This window comes from Macaca mulatta, chromosome 7 (assembly GCF_049350105.2).
Source record: "Macaca mulatta isolate MMU2019108-1 chromosome 7, T2T-MMU8v2.0, whole genome shotgun sequence".
In the NCBI taxonomy this organism is placed as follows: domain Eukaryota; kingdom Metazoa; phylum Chordata; class Mammalia; order Primates; family Cercopithecidae; genus Macaca; species Macaca mulatta.
The window spans coordinates 143956719-143976319 of record NC_133412.1 but is presented as its reverse complement, the minus strand read 5'-3'; the positions used below and the strand labels follow the sequence as shown (position 1 = coordinate 143976319).

The 19601-nt window shown below is 48.3% G+C and overlaps 2 protein-coding genes and 1 long non-coding RNA gene across 7 annotated transcripts in view; 1 reads left to right on the top strand and 2 right to left on the bottom strand.

Annotated features, from left to right (window-relative positions):
- Positions 1-3332: 3332 nt before the first annotated feature.
- Positions 3333-7894, bottom strand: LOC144329789 (uncharacterized). Its single transcript, XM_077938820.1, has 3 exons — positions 7660-7894; positions 5746-5955; positions 3333-5582 (listed from the first exon to the last, which is right to left on the bottom strand). The coding sequence occupies exons 1-3, from the start codon at positions 7892-7894 to the stop codon at positions 4627-4629; spliced, it is 1401 nt and encodes a 466-aa protein (XP_077794946.1). The 3' UTR covers positions 3333-4626.
- Positions 7895-12448: 4554 nt separating this feature from the next.
- LOC144330357 (uncharacterized) lies at positions 12449-17978 on the bottom strand. Its single transcript, XR_013396426.1, has 2 exons — positions 14473-17978; positions 12449-13413 (listed from the first exon to the last, which is right to left on the bottom strand). It is a non-coding gene; the product is annotated as an uncharacterized LOC144330357 (long non-coding RNA).
- Positions 17979-18134: 156 nt separating this feature from the next.
- The window catches only part of MAP3K9 (mitogen-activated protein kinase kinase kinase 9), an 85999-nt gene continuing 84532 nt past the window's right edge, over positions 18135-19601 (top strand). For 4 of the 5 annotated variants that reach the window (XM_028851637.2, XM_077941330.1, XM_001083417.4 and 1 more), the window contains exon 1: positions 18701-19157. In XM_028851637.2, the coding sequence (XP_028707470.2) occupies positions 18755-19157 (403 nt within the window). In that variant the 5' untranslated portion in view covers positions 18701-18754. Of the gene's footprint in view, positions 18195-18700; positions 19158-19601 lie in introns of those variants that run through there. The other variant, XM_077941331.1, reaches the window with a different exon arrangement.

The window sequence follows — 19601 nt, the reverse complement described above, 5'->3', positions numbered from 1 at the left end:
ATGAATGATGACACAGCTGTTACATGGGCCAAGGGAGTCTTCTGCTCTATATTAGCCTAAGCAGAATTAGTTTAGGAACTGTTTAATGGTGACTGAAACCCACCAGAGCTATCTTTAGCAAAAGCTGGCCCTTGGTGGGATACTGTTTACAGCAGGCAGGGACAGATGGGAACCAAGGCCTGAATGACAGGGAACCTCTTGTTTTCATTCCTCTCTGAATGTCTACATGCTTTCTCTGGATACAGTTTGGGTTTTTTTGTTTTTGTTTTTTTTGATGGAGTTTTGCTCTTGTTGCCCAGGGTGGTGTGCAGTGGCATGATCTCAGCTCACTGAAACCTCCACCTCCCAGGGTTCAAGAGCTTCTCCTGCCTCAGCCTCCTGAGTAGCTGGGATCATGCCCGGCTAATTTTTTGTGTTTTTAGTAGAGATGGGGTTTCACCATGTTGGCCAGGCTGGTCTCGAACTCCTGACCTCAGGTAATCCACCCGCCTCGGCCTCCCAAAGTGGTGGGATTACAGGCATGGGCCACCGCACCTGGCCCAATTTGGTATTTTTTAATTTTCAGTCCACCTAGTCAGAAAATAGCTTTCTAAGCCTCTAGTATTTGTATTTCCTCTGCTCAAGAGCCCAGAGTGACTAAGACTGAGCCGCCTTCATTCCCATTCCTGGGGTCTGCACCTGGCTCAGTCAACCAAAATGGCACCGCTGTTATCATGTGGATTTGGCTATAGGATCAGTTCTTGGGAAAAAAGGGAGATTCAGGCAAACGACCCAATTGGTATCTCCGACAAAGCCAAATAATAACTTACTACTTGCTTACATTTGCATAGTACTTTGAGAATACTTGCTATCCATGATCTCGTTTGATTACTGGCACAACCTTATGAGGTAGGCAAAACAGGTATTAATATTCTTACCTCAGATCTACTTTATTTCACCTTGCTGTGGGTCTGTTTTAAAACAGGGCTGGGCATGGTGGCTCACGCCTGTAATCCCAGCACTTTGGGAGGCTGAGGTGGGCAAATCACGAGGTCAAGAGATTGAGACCATCCTGACCAACATGATGAAACCCGTCTCTACTAAATATACAAAAATTAGCTGGGTGTGGTGGCATGTGCCTGTAGTCTCAGCTACTCAGGAGGCTGAGGCAGGAGAATCGCTTGAACCTGGGAGGCAGAGGTTGCAGTGAGTCGAGATTGTGCCACTGTACTCCAGCCTGGTGACAGAGCAACACTATGTCTCAAAAAAAAAAAAAAGTTATCTCTTCTATTTGCCTTTACATTTATTGAGGGCATAGATTATATCCTTTTCACCTTTGCACTTAGATCTCTAGTATCTAGCTCTGGGCTCTGTACATGATGGGCATTTAATTGATATTTCTTTTTTTTTTTTTGAGACGGAGTCTCACTGTGTTGCCCAGGCTGGTGTGCAGTGGCGCAATCTTGGCTCACTGCAACCTCCACCTCCCAGGTTCAAGCAATTCTCCCGCCTCAGCCTCCCTTAGTTGATATTTCTTAAATTGAATTTCTGTTTTCCAGATGAGAAAACTGAGGTCTGGGCTGGGCGAGGTGGCTCACGCCTGTAATCCCAACACTTTGGGAGGCCGAGAAGGGAGGATCACTTGAGCCCAGGACTTTGAGACCAGCCTGGGAAACATGTGTGAGACCTTGTGTCTACTAAAAAAGAAAAATAGCTTGGCGTAGTGGTGCATGCCTGTAGTCCCAGCTACTTAGGAGGCTAAGCCAAGAGGATACCTTGAGCCTGGGAGATTGAGGCTGCAGTGATCTGTGATCATGCCACTGTACTCCAGCCTGGAAGACAGAGAGAATAGGAAGGAAGGAAGAAAGGAAGGAAGGAGGGAGGGAAGGAAGGAGGGAGGGAGGGAGGGAGGGAGGGAGAGAGAGAGAGAAGGAAGGAAGGAAGGAAGGAAGGAAGGAAGGAAGGAAGGAAGGAAGGAAGGAAGGAAGGAAAGAAACCTCAGGTCCAGAATGCTGAGTGGCTTGCTTTGGGACACACAGCTCCAGGGACAAGAACCTAATGATCTGCAGCCAGTTATCATCCCTCTATGTATCCCAGTGGATGATTCATAACAACACAGATAAGCCTGTGGACCCCCAGTTATATGGTGGCTTAGACTAGGTTCCCACCTGAGAGGTCTCCAGCAGCTCAGAAAGCCCATGCTGTAAGACAAAGCGCCCAGGCTCTGAGGTTAGAAGCCTGAAGTCTGGTGGCCTCCAGGAAAACAATCTCAGCCCTCCAAGAAGGGTCCTTGCCAGAGGAGTTGGACAAGCACATAAGGAAGACAGGTTATTAAAACCTGAGTTTTCTTTCTTTCTTTTTTTTTTTTTTTTGAGACAGAGTCCCCCTCTGCCGCCCAGGCTGGAGTACAGTGGCGTGATCTCAGCTCACTGCAAGCTCCGCCTCCTGGATTTACGCCATTCTCCTGCCTCAGCCTCCTGAGTAGCTGGGACTACAGGCACCCACCACCGTGTCCGGCTAGTTTTTTTGTATTTTTTAGTAGAGACGGGGTTTCACCGTGTTAGCCAGGATGGTCTCGATCTCCTGACCTCATGATCCGCCCGTCTCAACCTCCCAAAGTGCTGGGATTACAGTCTTGAGCCACTGCGCCCGGCCAAAACCTGAGTTTTCTCAGGAGTTGACTCAACTCTCTTAGCTGCCTGACATTTGAGTTTGATGGGAGAGAAAGGAGAAAGCAGCTGAGGTAGATACTGCCTTTGTGAGAAGCTCCCCACCACCTGGCAGAAGGCAGTCAGGGACAGCTGCAAGCTAGAGCTTATGGTCTCTGAAGTGGGCAAGATCGTACAGTTCCACCACTTACAAAGTGACCTGGACAAACCACTTTGGCTGTGTTCATTCTCCCCGAGTTGTGTGAGGGTTAAATGAGAAAAATCTAAGTCATATGTCATTATGTAAGGATTATCATCTCTTTTCATTCAAGGTAGCAAAATCAAGAATTGTGCCAGGCAACGATGAAGAAGGCAAAGTCCCTTTCCTCAAAGACTAATGGTCAAGGGAGGGGAGCAAATGGCAGAGTAAAGTGGTGAGGGTTCTAAGTGTGCATCGATCCTGTGGGAGCCCACAGAGGAAGCATCCCCTATATCCTCAGGATAGTCAGGAAAGGCTCCCAAGAGTGTGGAACTTTAGAGCTAGGCTTTTTTTTTTTAGGTGGTGTCTCACTGTGTCACCCAGGCTGGAGTGCAGTGGCATGATCTCAGCTCACTGCAGTCTTGACCTCCTAGGCTCAAGCAATCCTCCCACCTCAGCCTCCCAAGTAGTTGGGACCCCAGGTGTGCACCACCATGCCCAGATAATTTTCTCTTCTGTAGAGCTGAGGTTTTGCCATGTTACCTATACTGGTCTCGAACTCGTTGGGCTCAAGTGATTCACTTGCCTCGGCCTCCCAAAGTGCAGGGATTACAGGCATGAGCCACTGTGCCTGGTCCGAGCTAGGTCTTAAAGGATAGATAAGACTTTATCAGGCAGGAGAAGCTGTGTTTGTAGGAAATGGTGGGATTGTGACAGGGTGACTTTGAGGACATGGAATTACAATATGGCCAAGGGTGACAGAACTATTGTCAGATGCCGTCGGACTCCTTGTATTTACGCTGCAGAGGCCACACTTGGCTGGCTGATTTCAGGGGCATCAACCAAGAAGTCTCCAGGAAATCACAGGCTTTCAAGATTTTTCTTCCCTTGCTTGCTGGCAGTGGCTGTTCCTCTGTTCATCTCCATTTCTTCAGAGCTGGAAGAGATCTGAGAATGATCTGGTGCAATCCTCTGCACCATGGTTGGTATGGATGGGTAGCCCCATGTTATAAACGAGGCAAACGTGGCCGAGAGAAGCTGCAGCCATCCTTGGGGACATGGCCCCTGGGACTGCTTCTCCTGGAATTCAAGATGTTTCTTTTCTTTCCTCCCTTTTAAGTTTCAAATCTCTATTTCAGGCAATACTTGATATATTACGTATTTATAATTCAAGTTTTCAGACTTTTCTTAGCAGCAGGTTATAAAAAGGAGAGAAGCAGAAGCTGAGACAGGGAGGAAGCAAACAGAATGGGGCAGAGGTGGGAGTGGGAGGCTGAAGGCTTCCAGGAAGATAAGCTTCCTCGACTGTTAGTGGATTCCGCATCTGCGGCAATTCTACCCTCATCCAAACCAGAGGCTTTGGGACTGCTGAGAACCAGGACCACCTATTTTCACAGCAAATGACTGGAAGGAACCCAGGTGTCGCATGTTGAGGGTTTATCAGAATAAATGGCTGTTATTTTCTTTTCCTCTTCCCTTTCCTTCTCACCTACCCTTATTAGTGATCTAGTGTTACAGCCGCAGAGTGACAGCAGGGAGACAGGAGTGAGCGGGGAGTATGGGACAGAGGGGAAGAAAGAGAAACAGGCCATACGCAGACCAGACCCACAGGCAGCTCCTGAGCTACCCAGATCGCTTCTCCTGTACAGGAAGAGCTGCGGGCCCGAGGGAAGGGAAGAGGGGGTCCCTGTTGGAGTAACTGGATTGGCAGGAGGCGAGTGGGTCGAGGGAGGGTTATTAATAGGCACTAGAACACATATTTACAACTGGTGGCTTAAATCAAGGGCAGCACATTCACAACTAGCTTCCCACAAAGACATCTGAAGTGTGCAAAGCGCGCTCCCTGAGCCCAGTCCACCCAGGGGCGCGGCCCGCCTTCGTAGGGACAAGGTCTCTGGCGCTGGCCTGGGCGGCTGCGGGAGTTCGCTCCTGGGAGAGCGCCGCAAAACCGAGGGCATCCTTCCCTTTGAGAGGAGGGGGCGGAAGAGGGGAGGAGGGGAGGAGAGAAGAAGGGAAGAAGGAAGGGGGTAGGGAAGGAGGCGGGGAGGGAGAGACGGAGGAAGAGAGGGTGGGAAGAAGGAAGGAGAGAGAGAGGGCGAAAAGGGGAGAGGGGGGCGAACCAGAGAGATGTAGGGAGAGAGGGGAGAGGAGAGGGACTGGGCAGGGGAGGGGAGAGCGAGGGGAGAGAGAAAGAGAACGCGAGGAGGTCGGGGAGAAGAGAGAGGAGAGCGAGAGAGAGCGGGGGGAGAGGGGGAGGGAGAGAGACGGGGGAGAGCGAGACAGAGCGAGGGGAGACAGGGGGAGAGGGGAGAGCGAGAGAGTGAGGGGAGAGGGGGAGTGAGCGAGGGGAGAGGGGAAGAGAGAGACAGAGAAAGGGGGGGAAGCAAGAGAGTGGGAGGAAAGCGAGAGAGAGCGAGGGGAGAGACGGGGGAGGGGCAGAGCGAGCGCGAGCGCGGCGAGGGGAGAGAGAGAGGCGCGCGCGCTGGTTGCACCAGCGAAACCCTGAGCTCCGCCAGCGCTCTTCCCCCTCCCGCTGCCAGCCCTGCGTCCACGTGGGGAAACTGTCCCTCCTATACCGGGAAGAAACGACTCACCGCCTTCCAGAGGCGCAGAAGCTGAGCGCGGGACGCCACGGCCTGGAATCGGCGAGTGACCGCAGCTCCGACCCCGCGGCGGGAGGCCGGCCCGAGCGTGGGAGCCCAGCCCAGGGCCCTTTCTCCGCACTGGCTGAGGACCTAGCCCGTCCTGGGCCCCTCCTCCCCGGGCGGAGAGAACGTCAGCGCCGGGGATCCTGATGCGGGGGCGCGGTGGCGCCGACCCAGAGCCCGCCCGGTGCCCGTGGGGGGGGGGGGGGCAGAAGGGGAGGGGCGGGGCGCAAGGGGCAGAGAGGGCCCGGCGTCCCAGCTGGGATGGAGTTACCAGAAAGGGGTTCGAGGCAGCCTAACCCTCCGCGCTGAGTCCCGGAAGGCAGCCTCTGTGGCTCCGTGCATTTTGCATGAAGATAGGCTGCTCCAGGCGGCGTGAGGGGTCGGGGGAAGGTCCTCCTGTGGGTAAACTGATCAGAGAGCCGAGAATGGATTCTGGCTCCGACACACGCCACCCCTGCTTGCTTAGTGGCTCTGCACCCCACTTTTTATATAAAGTGGTTATTCAAAGTACCTAGCACATAGGTTTTTGGTGAAGATTGAATGGGAAGGGCAGGTGAAGTCCTTGGCACAGGCCCAGCACACCGACCGATGGACCCAAGAATGTCAATTATTTCTGCTGTTATTCCCTCCAACCCCAGCTGTCCTTTCACAGAAGCAAGGTGGTTGACACCAGAAGAGCCGGTGCGAAAGTTTGGCTTGTTTTAATAGAAAACCCACACTCGCTGAGAAAGTGGATTCTGAGTGGGAAAAGCTTTGGAGTCAGGAGCAGGAACCCCTGTGGTCTTGGGCTTCTGTTGCTTAGTACTGTTCCTTAGTACTTAGCTACATTGAATAACCACCCTGGGCTTCCGTTTCCTGATCAGTGAAATTGGCTACAAAGGTCCCAACCAGGTAGTACCATCCCTTCTGCCTTTATTGAGGGCTCGCTATGTTCTAGGCGCTGCTCTTAGAGCTGCCTCTGGATTATCTCAGTTAATCTCTAAGCTAGTTTAGGAAGTAGTTAGGATTATTTAAAATCTCCATTTTGCACTTGAAGAAACTGAGACTTAACAGAGAGGCTAAGTAAATTGTCCTAGACCACACAGTGAGTCACAGCAGAACTGGAGAGAACTGAGATTCAACTCAGGCAACCTGGTTCCAGAGTCTGTATATGTATATTTTTTAATAGACAAGGTCTTACTCTATCTCCCAGGCTGAAGTGCAGTGGCGCAGTGTTGCCATAGCTCACTGTAACTTTGAATTCTTGGTCGCTGGGACCACAGGTGTGCACCACTATATCTGGCAAAGTTTTTAATTTTTATAGAGACAGGGAGGGACTCACTTTGTGGCCCAGGTTGGTCTTGAACTTCTGTCCTCAAGAGATCCTCCTGCTTTGGCCTACCAAAGCATTGGGATTATAGACATGAGTCACTGAGCCTGGCCTCAGAGTCTGTATGTACTCTTAGTCAGTATACCGGCACCTGTCTGTAAAAGTGTTTTCTGAACTCTAAAATATTATATAAATGTTGGCTGTGATTACAGTGAGTGGTACAGCTGGTAGGTCGGTGGGTTCGTCTTTGCGTACTAATGGATGGTATATCTATCAGTGCCTAACCTACTCCCTAGTACTCAATAAGCTCTCAGTCACTCTGCCATCCCTTGCCCACATCCCAAGAAGGAGTGTATCCATGCAAAAGAATGGCAATTCCATCACGTACAGAGCAGGGGAAGAGGGCAGACTATAAAATACTGAGGAGACAGATCATGAAGCTGCAAGCAATTGCACCTGACATCAACAAAACCCAAGGAAGCAAAGATAGAAAGGCTTCGGATTGGAATGTCCCCTACTTTTCATAAAACACAAAGCACGGGAGAGTTTCCCTGATGTTCCACCGGCCCAACAGGCTGCTCTCTGGGGCTCCCACTGACTTCACAAAGGGTTCCACCCAGTAACCCAGAGAACAGGCAAGTGTCTTAGAGGTCTCATCAGTGTCAGGAGACTCGTGTTTGTGAGCAAAAGATTCACAGCCTTCAACTAGGAAAGGCAGAGCCATTTAAAATGTCTCATTGAGTAGAAATGTGGAAAACCACATGTTAAAGTAGAAAGTATTTTATCATTTGAGTCTTAATGTTTTCTACTCATTATTGCGCCCTTAGTCATTTTATAGAGTTAAGGTTCTCAGGGACTAGACTGTTGTCGTCTAACAGTTCTTGAAAGAACTCCAGACGACGTAATCAACTGCCCACTTGACATCTCCACTTGGGTATAGAACAGTGATCTCAAACTTATCATGTCTAACATTAAACTGCTGAGATTTGCCCCCAAACCAGCTTTTCCCACATTCTCCATAAATGGCAATGCTAGCCTTCCAGTCGCTCAAACCAAAAACTTTGATGTCATCCTTGACTCCTCTCTTTCTTTTGTTCCCTTTCTGATTCATCAGCAAACCTGGTTGGTCTAGCCTCAAAATGTATTTCTAAATTCTGACTACTTTTCACCATACCCATTGTCACCTCCCTTTTCTAATTTGCTGTTATCCCGTGACAGGCTTATTGAATAGCCCCTTCCTTCTCACAGTCCCCGCACTTGATTTCTGAAGCCTGTTGCAAACCCAGTAGCCAGAGTGATCTTGTTGAAAAGGCAGACCACACCACTCCTCTGCTCATTAAAATCGTCAGTGTGGCAGGGCATGGTAGCTCACATGTGTAATCCCAGTACTTTGGGAGGCCACGGCAGGAGAATTGCTTGAGCCCAAGAGTTCGAGACAGTTTGGGCAACATAGTGAGACCTTGTCTCTACGAAAAACAAAACAAAACAACAACAAAAATTAGCTGGGTGTGATGGCACATGCATGTAGTCCCAGCTACTCAGGAGGCCGAGGTGGGAGAATCGCTTGAGCCCAGCAGGTTGAGGCTGTAATGGGCCGAGATCACACCATTGCACTCCAGTCTGGGCAACAAAGTGAGACCCTGTCTCAGAAAAAAACAAAAAACAAAAACAAACCTCTTCAATAGGCTGTCTCATTTAAAGTAAAACCAAAGTCCTCCTTTGACCTGAAGGACCCCATGTGAATAGGACACCCTACCTCTTGTAGCTCTTACCACCCTTGAGTTTGCTATCTTTTCGTGAATACACAGGCATTTTCCTGTCTTAGGGCTTTGCACTACAGTGCAGTTTGCCTGAATGCTCTTCCCCTGTATCTGTATGGCTGGTTTCCTAAATTCTTTCAGGTGTCTTTATTCAAAAGTCACCTTGTTGGCCGGGTGCCATGGCTAACCCCTGTAATCCCAGCACTTTGGGAGGCCGAGGTAGGTGGATCACCTGAGGTCAGGAGTTCGAGACCAGCCTGGCCAACAAGGTGAAACCCCGTCTCTACTAAAAATACAAAAATTAGCTGGGCATGGTTGCACACGCCTGTAGTCTCAGCTACTTGGGAGGTTGAGGAAGGAAAATCACTTGAACTGGGAGGTGGAGGCTGCAGTGAGCTGAGATCGTGCCGCTGCACTCCAGCCTGGGCCACAGAGTGAGACTCCATCTCAAAAAAAAAAAAAAAAAAGTCACCAGTTACCTTGTCAATGAGTTTTTCTCTGGCCACTCCAAAAAGTAGCCCCTCCTAATGTTTCACATCCCCCCTTCCCTTTCTTTTCTTCTTTGCATTTACCCCTCTCTAATCTGATATTATGTGTTTAATTGCTTACTTTGTTTCCCCTATTAGAACATGAGCTTTATGAAGGGAAGAGATGAAGGGATTTTTGCAGGAAGGGATTTTTGTTTGCTTTGTTCACTATTTTATCTCTAGTGCCTTGAATGGTGTCTGACACGTGGTAGACACATGTATAAATATTTGCTGAATAAACGAATGAGTAGAATAAAAGACGAAGGACCCCAAATTAGCGCGGACCTTTTAGCAAGTCACTTATCCTCTCTACACTTCAGTTTCTTTGAATGTGAAATTGAGTTTTGCATTAAGACAGCTCCCAGTTTCCCTCCAGCTATGTGCAGACATCTGTGAGTTAACTTGAAAAGCTGGGACCTTGAAAAGGGTCTGAAGATTTGGGTTCAAGCCCCAGTAACATCACTTGCCTGAGTCTTAGTTTCCACACAAACAAATTGAAAGGGCTCCACCCAGCGACCGCGAAGGGTAGTCTAGCTCTTAAACTAGAAAAAGCGTAATTAAAAAAGGAAGGCGCCATACCTCTCAATACCACACGGCGGCGCAATGGTCCACCTTTGTCTCTAAGAGGGCAATGCTGTGCCAAGTCCTGTACGAAACAGCCCCCACTACCGTGCAATGTATTATTCAGACAACTGTGACGGTTGCTCATTCCTCAGATCTTATTGGTTTGTTCAAATAACAAAAATATTTAAATTGTTACTGTTTTAGATAAGAAGGCACAAATTTGAGCTCAGTCTTGCCAACGTGATTTAAAGACCAAGGTTTGCCGGGCGCAGTGGCTCACGCCTGTAATCCCAGCACTTTGGGAGGCCAAGGCGGGCAGATCACCTGAGGTCAAGAGTTCGAGACCAGCCTGGCCAACATGGTGAAACCCCATCTCTACTAAAAATAGAAAAATTAGCCGGGTGTGGTGGAGGGCGCCTGTAATCCCAGCTACTTGGGAGGCTGAGGCAGGAGAATCGCTCAAACCTGGGAGGCGGAGGTTGCAGTGAGCCGAGATGGTGCCACTGCACTCCAGCCTGGATGACAGTGTGAGCCTCCGTCTCAATACATACATACATACATACATACCAAAACGTTTGAAAAGCTAAAGAAGTCTAAATCCGTGTCAGGTGAGGGGTGCCACAGCCATGCTAACTTAGTCCACATATCTGTCTGCACATAACCAAGAATTTCTCTCCATGAGGTAGGAGGGGTGGGGAATAAAGAAACTGTTTGGATTCCAAGACCTTTTGTTTGCTTGGAAGAAGCTGTTAAAGCCTCTAGCAAATAGACGACTGTGAACCTAAGTAAGCCCTTAACAGGAGTCACTGTCGTTGTTACTTATTAATAGTGTCATCCTCAGCTTCTGTTTTCCTTCCTCCACCATCTCTCCAACTAACAATAAAGGTTTTAGTTTGAATTTTGTATTTAAAAAGATAAAAATGATTTCGTAGTTCTTTATTACAATTACACAAATATCACATGGTTATTTTTGTTGTAGGAAAAATAAAGAAGTAAAATAAAGTTTGGAAACGTGTACAGTAATGATGTGGAAATCATAGTTGGGCCATCTGTCCCTGCCCCAATCTCTTGTTGAATTGTAATCCCCAATGCGGGAGGTGGGGCCTGGTGGGAGGCAATTGGATCATGGGGGCGGATTTTTCATGAATGGTTTAGCACCATCCCCTTGGTGCTGTCTTCAGGATAGTGAGTTCTCATGAGATCTGATTGTTTAAAAGTGTGTGGCACCTCCCCTGTCAACTCTCTCTTGTTCCTGCTTTCGCCATGTGACGTGCCTGCTCCTCATTGCCTTCTGCCAGGACTGGAAGCTTCCCAAGGCCTCCCTAAAATCAGATGCTGCTATGCTTCCTGTAAAACCTGTAGAATCGTGAGCCAATTAAACCTCTTTCCTTTATAAATTACCTTTTCTCAGGTATTTCTTTTTTTTTTTTTTTTCTTTTTGAGACAGAATCTTGGTCTGTTACCCAGGCTATTTCAGCTCACTGCAACCTCTGCCTCCCAGGTTCAAACGATTCTCCTGCCTCAGCTTCCCCAGTAGCTGGGACTACAGGCATGCACCACCTCACCTGACTAATTTTTGTATTTTTAGTAAAGATGGGGTTTCACCATGTTGGCCAGGCTGGTCTCGAACTCCTGAACTCATGTGATCCACCCGCCTTGGCCTCCCAAAGTGCCGGGATTATAGGCATGAGCCACCTATTATCTGGCCAGGTATTTCTTCATAGCAATGCAAGAACAGCCTGACACAGAAGGCACTAAAAATGACCCATGCTCCACCACTTAGCTCAGAAATAGCTGTTAAGATTTTTATATTATCCACCCAACACATTTGTAATTATATTTTATAAGGATTTTTTTACTACTCTTTCATTTATCATTATACTGTACACATTTCCACATCACTAAAATTTTTCATAATTATCAACAATAGCATACTGTTTTTTTAATAACCTGTTTAAAATTGACAAAAAGTGTATATATTTATAGCATACAACATGACGTTTTGACATATGTATACACTGTAGCGTGGTGAAATCAAGCTAATTACCAGATGCTTTGCCTCACATACTTATCGTTTTTGTGGTGAGAACACTTAAAATCTACTATCTTAGCAATTTCACAGTATAAAATATATTGTTATTAACTATATTCACCACAGTGTATAATAGATCTCTTGAACTTATTCCTTTTTTCTAACTGGTAACCATCATTTCCTCTCTTTTTCTATGGGTTCAACTTTTTTTTTTTTTTTGAGATGGAGTCTTGCTCTGTCGCCCAGGCTGGAGTGCAGTGGCGCAGTCTCGGCTCACTGCAAGCTCCGCCTCCTGGGTTCACGCCATTCTCCTGCCTCAGCCTCCCGAGCAACTGGGACTACAGGCACCTGCCATCACGCGCAGCTAATTTTTTTGTATTTTTAGTAGAGATGGGGTTTCACCGTGTTAGCCAGGATGGTCTCGATCTCCTGACCTCGTGATCCGCCCGCCCCGGCCTCCCAAAGTGCTAGGATTACAGGCGTGAGCCACTGCGCCTGGCAGAGTTCAACTTTTTTAGATTCCACAAGATCTATTCTATAAGAGAGTGAGAGTTCATGTGATATTTGTCCTTCTCTGTCTAACATACTATTCTAATTGAAAATCAGAATATTTTAATGGTAGAAAATACTAAATAGTACAGGACAAAGAAAAAAAATCACTCCTAATCTCATAATCTAGACTGGTGATAATTGCTGTTCACCTTTTGATATATTTCTTTCAATAATATTAATGCATATATATTTTTTCATAAGATTAGGAATATATTACGTATATAGTTCTCTTAATTTTTCAAATTTATTTAAAAATTATTTGAAAATTACAACAGATTTCTTTTTCTACTTAACAAGATTATTTTCCCAGTCATTCCATGTTCTTCAAAAACATCAATGATAGGAATAATTTTCTCTTTCCTGAAATCTCTCTTCTTGTGATTAGAGCTGTTTGAGGTCCTGGACGGAAAGGCTTGGATGAAGTCCTTGCAGACTCAGCATGGTTGTAAGCAGTATAATTTCAGAGGGATGTCCCATGGGCTCACTCTGCAACCAGGCTGGATGAAGCAGAAATGATTTGACCTTCATGCCTTAATTAAAGGCTCTGATCACTGTTAAAATGCAACTTGCTCTCCAGAGATGCAACATTCTAAACAGCCCCCCATAGTTTATTGCTTTTCTGAACTGAGGTTTTCCTAGGAGATAGAAGAAAAGAGGAAAGATTTCTTACCTTTTTAGCGGTTCAAGCTGCATTAACTCATAATTCCTCAGAGAAGAATTAAATACTATCAATTGTAATAACATTTACAATTTATTAAGCACTTATTATTATGTATTAAGCACTGCCAGGAGGACCTCTTACTTCATCTAACCCTCACAGCAACCCCATTTTACACAATCTCATGTTACCAACAATGAAACAGAGGCTCCGAGAGGTGAAAGGCCTCCCACACTCGTGACAAGTTGATCAAGAATTCAAACCCAGGTCTGACTCCAAAGGTCTGTTCCATCAGCCCTGCCACACATCTGCCCAAACCATTTGCTTAAAATCATGTTTAATGCAAATAGAGTTTATGAATCAGAAACTAGGGCTTCTTTCCTGAAATAGTATAACATGAGAGGTGAAAGTGGTGGGCTGGCTTTTTTAGAAAAGGTCAAAGGGGCCAGGCACGGTGGCTCAAACCTGTAATCCCAGCATTTGAAGAGATGGAGGCAGGAGGATCCCTTGAGGCGAGGCCAAGAGTTTGAAGCCAGCCTGGGCAACACAGTGAGTCCTTATCTCTACCAAAAATTAACAAAATTAGCCAGGCGTGGTGGCATGAACCCGCAGACCCAGCTACTCAGGATGCTGAGGCAGGAGGACCCACTGAGTCCAGGAGTCTGAGGCTGCCATGTGATCAGCCAGCTATGATCGTGCCACTGCTCTCCAGCCCGGGTGACACAGTGAGACCTTGTTTCTCAAAAAAAAAAAAAACAAAAAAAAAAAAAAACAAAGGTAAAAGTCTGCTTGAGGGATTTTTTTTTTTTTTTTTTTTTTTTTTTTTTTTTGCATCAAAGTACTAATTTTAAATATTTCCCAAAAGAATCAAGGAAAGGGTGACATTCATTAACTAAGTCACAGTTTAGGCTCAAATAACAGTAACTACATGCTAGATTATGTGTTAAGCACATAACATATATAAGATAGGTACAATTATTCTTAATTTCCAGGTGAGGGATCTGGGGCACAGCAGGGTTAACTTGCCTAATGGTGTGCAGTAAGCATAGATTCAAATTCAGTCAGAAGCCAAGACCCCAAATTCTTCATTAGTCTGTGAAACCTGCCCTCCTTTCCTGCCTTCTTTCTTCCCTTCCCTCCTTTGCTTCCTTCCTTTTCTCCCCTCCCTGCTTCCTTCCTGTTTATCTCTTTTTTGTCCTTTCTTTCGTTCCCCTCCTGTCTTCCCTCCTTCCTTCACGCCTTCCTCTCCTCTCCTCTCCTATCTGTTCTTTTTTTTTTTGAGACAGGGTCTCGCTTTGTCACCCAGGCTGGAGTGCAGTGGAGCAATCTCGGCTCACCACAGCCTCAACATCTCTGCTCAAGCGATCCTCCCATCTCAGCCTCCCAAAAGCTAGGACCACAGGCACCACCATGCCTGGCTAATTTTTCTATTTTGTAGAGATGGGGTTTCACCATGTTGCCCAGGCTGATCTTGAACTCCTCAGCTCAAGTGCTCCACCCACCTCGGCCTCCCAGAGGCCTCTGTTCCTTTTTCCTTCCTTCCTTCTGTCTCTTTCCTTTAGGGAAAACCCTGGGTTCAATTTCCAATCAAGAGGCCTGGGTGTAATTAAAGAGTGTTTCTGGGGGGTAATAGGCAGGTGAAAGAAGGAAAAAAAATATGTTGACTATTTGTTGGGTGTGAGCAGAATGCTAAGAGCTTCTGCATGTCCTGTCTCATTTAATCCTATAAACATCCATTATAACCAGATATTATTATTACACCTACTTAAAAATGAGAAAACTGAGGTTCAAACAGGTGTCTTGCCCAAAGTCACAGCATTTTTAGAGGACAAAGCCAGGAGAAACTATGATCTATTGACTTAAGTCTAATGTCAACTTGCATCACTGATGGCTATTTTCTCCCTTCCTTATGCTATGCTTTTCAGCATGGTAGAGAAAATGTTTCTTTTTTGGGGTGACATCTGCCAACCCCCTCCTCAAAAACTTCCTCGTGGTAAAATCTTGGTAATTCCACCTCATTTTCAAAGTCTTTTACAATCTGCCCTTCTTTTATTTCAGCAATTTTATTTCCCCATCACTCCCTTTTCACATTCTCTCCTCTTCTCTGGCTGAAATTTCTATTATTGCTACCCACTACATTAATTTCTATTTCCACATCTTTTATTCTGTAGTAATCAAATTGTATATATCTTTCAATGTCCAACTTAAGCATCTCCTTATCCATTCTAGTCCTCAGAGAAGGCAATATTTGATCACCCCACAGTCCTACTGAAAACCTTTCAGTGATAATCTTTTACACGCTGAACAAAACCAAGGCTTCTTCGCCTCGGATTCAAGTCAGCCATCCAGTTGCAAATAAGTACTGAGACTCAATTATGTGCTAAGTACTCTCTAGGTGCTGGGAGAGCTGTGGAGAACCAGACAGACTGGTTCCTGCCCTTATGGTGAATGCACTAGACATTAAATAATTACAAATAATCAATTACTTAATTACTAGTGTGAATCAAGTAATTACAGGGCCCTTTACAATCTGGTCTCAACCTATCTTTTCAGAGTTCTTTCTCATCCTTCTATTCCATCCAAACGGTCCCCCACTCCATGCTTTCCTACCTCTGTTGCTGTGCCTATTCCCACCCTTCTTTCCTGAACACACATTTCCCTGCTCCACCCCAGTCCCCTCCAGGACCAGTTCTGCTTCTGCTTCTTCCATGCAACCCTGCCAGACAAGTTTAGTCTGAAAGATCTACCCTCATTTGAATCCCTAGCACTTATCCATTCAACAAATATTAACTGAATGACTTGTTGAAATGTTTGATGAATTACTCTTTATGAGATTCTAAATATACGCTATGGTATTAAAGGTTTAAGTTGTGCAGGGAATTAGAGTTTTCCTATTGAGAAGGATCAATGATTTTTCTCCTCTCTTCCCCTCTTCCCAGGGAGTGGGAAGGAATCCATGAAACTAAATAATAGAACATACAAAATTATGGAGAAGTAAAATGACAACAAAGTTACCCAATTACTCATAATCCGACTACTTAGAGACCCACCACTGACATTTTTCTCTTTTTAGTACTTTTTTTCCCTGTTTCTGTTTTGCTGTGTGTCTACAGTTTGTAAAACTCTTTTTCCCTCCAGTTAAAAAAAAAAATTTTTTTTTTTTTGAGACAGGGTCTTGCTTTGTCACCTAGATTGGAGTGCGGTATAGCAAACACTACAGCCTTGACCTCCTAGGCTCAAGCAATCTTCTTGCCTCAGCCTCTCAAATAGCTGGGACTACAGGTTCGCACCACCATGCCTGGCAAATTTTAAAATTTTTTGTAGAGATAGGGGTCTCACCATGTGGCTCAGGCTGGTCTCCTTCCTGGGCTCAAGTGATCCTCCTGCCTCAGCCTCCCAAACTGCTGAGATTTCAGGTGCAAGCCACCATACCCAGCCCCAAGTTAAAATTTTATCAAGACAATTATTTTATGGCCTTTAAAAAAGCACAAAATACCTCCGCCCCCACTCCCTTGCTCTCTTCCGCTTGAGGGTGGAATGGTTTTGTCTAAAACAAAACTTAGAGAATTTACTCAGACTCATCCATATCTTTTCCAGTTCGTGGATTCTATGTATAAGAACCTGAGCATTGTTTTAGGGTCTTTACTTAAACAGAAATTCTTTCTCAAGACCTACTCTGGATGCTTTTTAGAACAAGCCTCATGTCTCTTCTTCAAGACCTTAAATGTGTGCTATATACAGTGTAGTCATATTGATGCGCAAACCACAGAATGTCCAAACTATGAGGACATATGATATCTTCCAGTTCACTCCCCTCACTTTAAGAGTACAGTGTTAGGACACCTGCCCAAAGTCATGTAGCTGCCTAGTTATCTTTCCAAATTGTCCCACTGTCTTTAGTTTGTGTAATAATAAACCCAAACTAAAATGCAACAAAAGCACTCACCCTTGCTAAATAAATAATGTCTATTCCTACCACTGAAGGGGAAAAGGTAACAAAGCTTGGTAGAGATTGGGCTAGATCTGCACTGGCTTATTTAGAAATTTCAGAGGACTAGGTGAGGTGGTCAAGGCCTGTAATCCTAGCACTTCAGGAGGCCGAGGCAGGTGGATGACTTGAGCCCAGAGTTCGAGAAGAGCCTGGGTGACACAGTGACATCTCTCTACAAAAAATAAACAAAATTAGCCAAGCGTGGTGGCACATGCCTGTACTCCCAGCTACTCGGGAGGGTGAGGTGGGTGGATTGCTTGATCCTGGGATATTGAGGCTGCAATGAGCCAAGATTGCGCCACTGCACTCCAGCCTGGGCAACAAACTGAGACCCTGTCTAAAAAAAAAAAAGAAAGAAAGAAAGATCAGAGAACCTTTCTTACTGGAAGTCAACGTTGCCACGATAGGATTAAAGCAAGAACAAACATTATGGGCCTCCTATCTCGTTCTTAATGTTCAAAATGCAGGGTATAGCAAAAGCATATAGGAAGAGGTCGTCCTGACTCATGAACTCAACATCACTTTCTACGTTTATTCTGCTTTGGTTCTTCTTAATCTGACCTCTGTAGACTTCACCACGATCCAAGGTGTAATTCCAACAGGCAAAAGAAGCCTAAGGATTGTCGAACAGTTGGGTCCCTTCAGACAGACAAAGCCCAATTCATGGCAGCGTTCCCAGCCCCAGGTTGAAGCCCAGTAAGGTGGTCTCTTGCCTTTCTGAATTCTGAAAAAAGAGTGGTATTGGAATCTCTTCTTACCAGAACCCAGGAGAGGGAGAGCTGTGGTGCAGTCTTCCTAAAGGGGAGAACCGTAGTTTTCAGAGTTCTTCTAATGAACATCTCAATGGGCCTAAAGGGCTTCAATAGCAGATGAAAGGTTTCGGGGTGAGAATGGGCGTGGGCGAAGCTGATCCCTTTAGGTTGGACTAAGGCAGAGCCAGATCCAAAAGGGAGAATCCAACTGTAAAATGACCTGGGGAAGAAAGAGCTCTTTTGGGGGTGCAGCCGGATGAAGAACACCAGTGCTGCTCAGTGCAGCCCCTACCCATCCATGGCAAACAAAGGCAGCGGCCTCCTTTCCAGCCTTTTAGTTTGAACGAAGGCTCAGTATTACCTTTTAGGATCCACCCTTCCCTCCTAACGCACCCAATGAGGCCAGCGCCTCTTCCTGCCGGGAGGAGCTGAACTCTCCCCAGGAAACGGACAAGTGCCGCGGGCCAATGGTGGGAGCTGCGGCGGGCCAGTGGGCGGGAGGAGTGGGTCCACCTGGGTTTGAGAACCAGAGAGCCCACAAAGGGGGAGGGCACGATGCGACGGCGGCGCAGTGGGTAAGAGGAACCTGCGAGGCTGCCAGCTAGGCTACCCCAACTACGGCGGAGGAACCGGGGACTGGGCGGCCACAGCCAATGGGAAGGCGGCGGGCGCGGGGCGGGGCGGGCGTGGGGCGGGGCCCCCTTGGGTCCGCAGGGCTGGGGCGGGGCCAGGCCTGCGTCAGGTGGTCCCGGCGAGCTGGCGGTGCGGGGGGCGGGGCACGGCGCGGCGCGGCGCGGAGAGGAGAGCTGCGGCCGGCGGGCGGCGGCGGCGGCACCGGCTGCGCGAGCAGGTACCGGCGGCGGAGGTGACGAGGCCGCCCCCGGGGGGCGAGCGGGCAGGCGGGGACTTGGCCCGCTGCGCCCCTAGGCTGCGCGGAGCGCTCGCGCTCGGCGCTCTTCTAGTACCGCGGCAACAGCGCCGGCGAGCCAGCTCTCCCAGCCCCGCCAGCCCGGGCCCTACCTGCGGCCGCCGTCGTGGGGGGGGGTCCTCCCAGCTCTGCGGAGGCGCATGAACAATAGGCGGCGGCGGCTCCTGCGGGCAGCGGCGGCCCCGCACCCTATGGATCGGCCGCTCCATGGAGCCCTCCAGAGCGCTTCTCGGCTGCCTAGCGAGCGCCGCCGCTGCCGCCCCGCCGGGGGAGGATGGAGCCGGGGCCGGGGCCGAGGAGGAGGAGGAGGAGGAGGAGGAGGCGGCGGCGGCGGGCCCCGGGGAGCTGGGCTGCGACGCGCCGCTGCCCTACTGGACGGCCGTGTTCGAGTACGAGGCGGCGGGCGAGGACGAGCTGACTCTGCGGCTGGGCGACGTGGTGGAGGTGCTGTCCAAGGACTCGCAGGTGTCCGGCGACGAGGGCTGGTGGACTGGGCAGCTGAACCAGCGGGTGGGCATCTTCCCCAGCAACTACGTGACCCCGCGCAGCGCCTTCTCCAGCCGCTGCCAGCCCGGCGGCGAGGACCCCAGCTGCTACCCGCCCATTCAGTGTAAGGCGAAGGCGGGGCCCGGGAGCCGGGCGGGGAAGGGGAATGATAGAGGCCTGGGGGGCGGTCGGGGAACGGGGGAGCCCTGCGCAAGGGCCAGGATGAAGGCGGGGGGATGGGGAGGAAGATTGACCTGGGTGTGGGTGGCGCGCGCTTGGGCTGCCCGGGCTTCGCTTGGTGCGCTGGATAAGCTCGAGACGCCGCAGGCCCTGCCCGCACTTCAGGCGCTTGAGCTTCTTCACCTTCATTTGGCCACCTCAGCAGTGGCTCCCAAATTCCTTATCCTGAAGTCCCAGCCTGAGAATTTGCCCGTTTCCCACTCCCTTCCTCCCTTACCGCGCCCACCCCCCCGCCCGCATTCCCAATCTGGAAGTATTTAGGGCAAGCTGGTGGTTAGTGTCCAAACCTTAGTCCCCAAATCAGGGACCTTGCCACCACCTCTTCTAA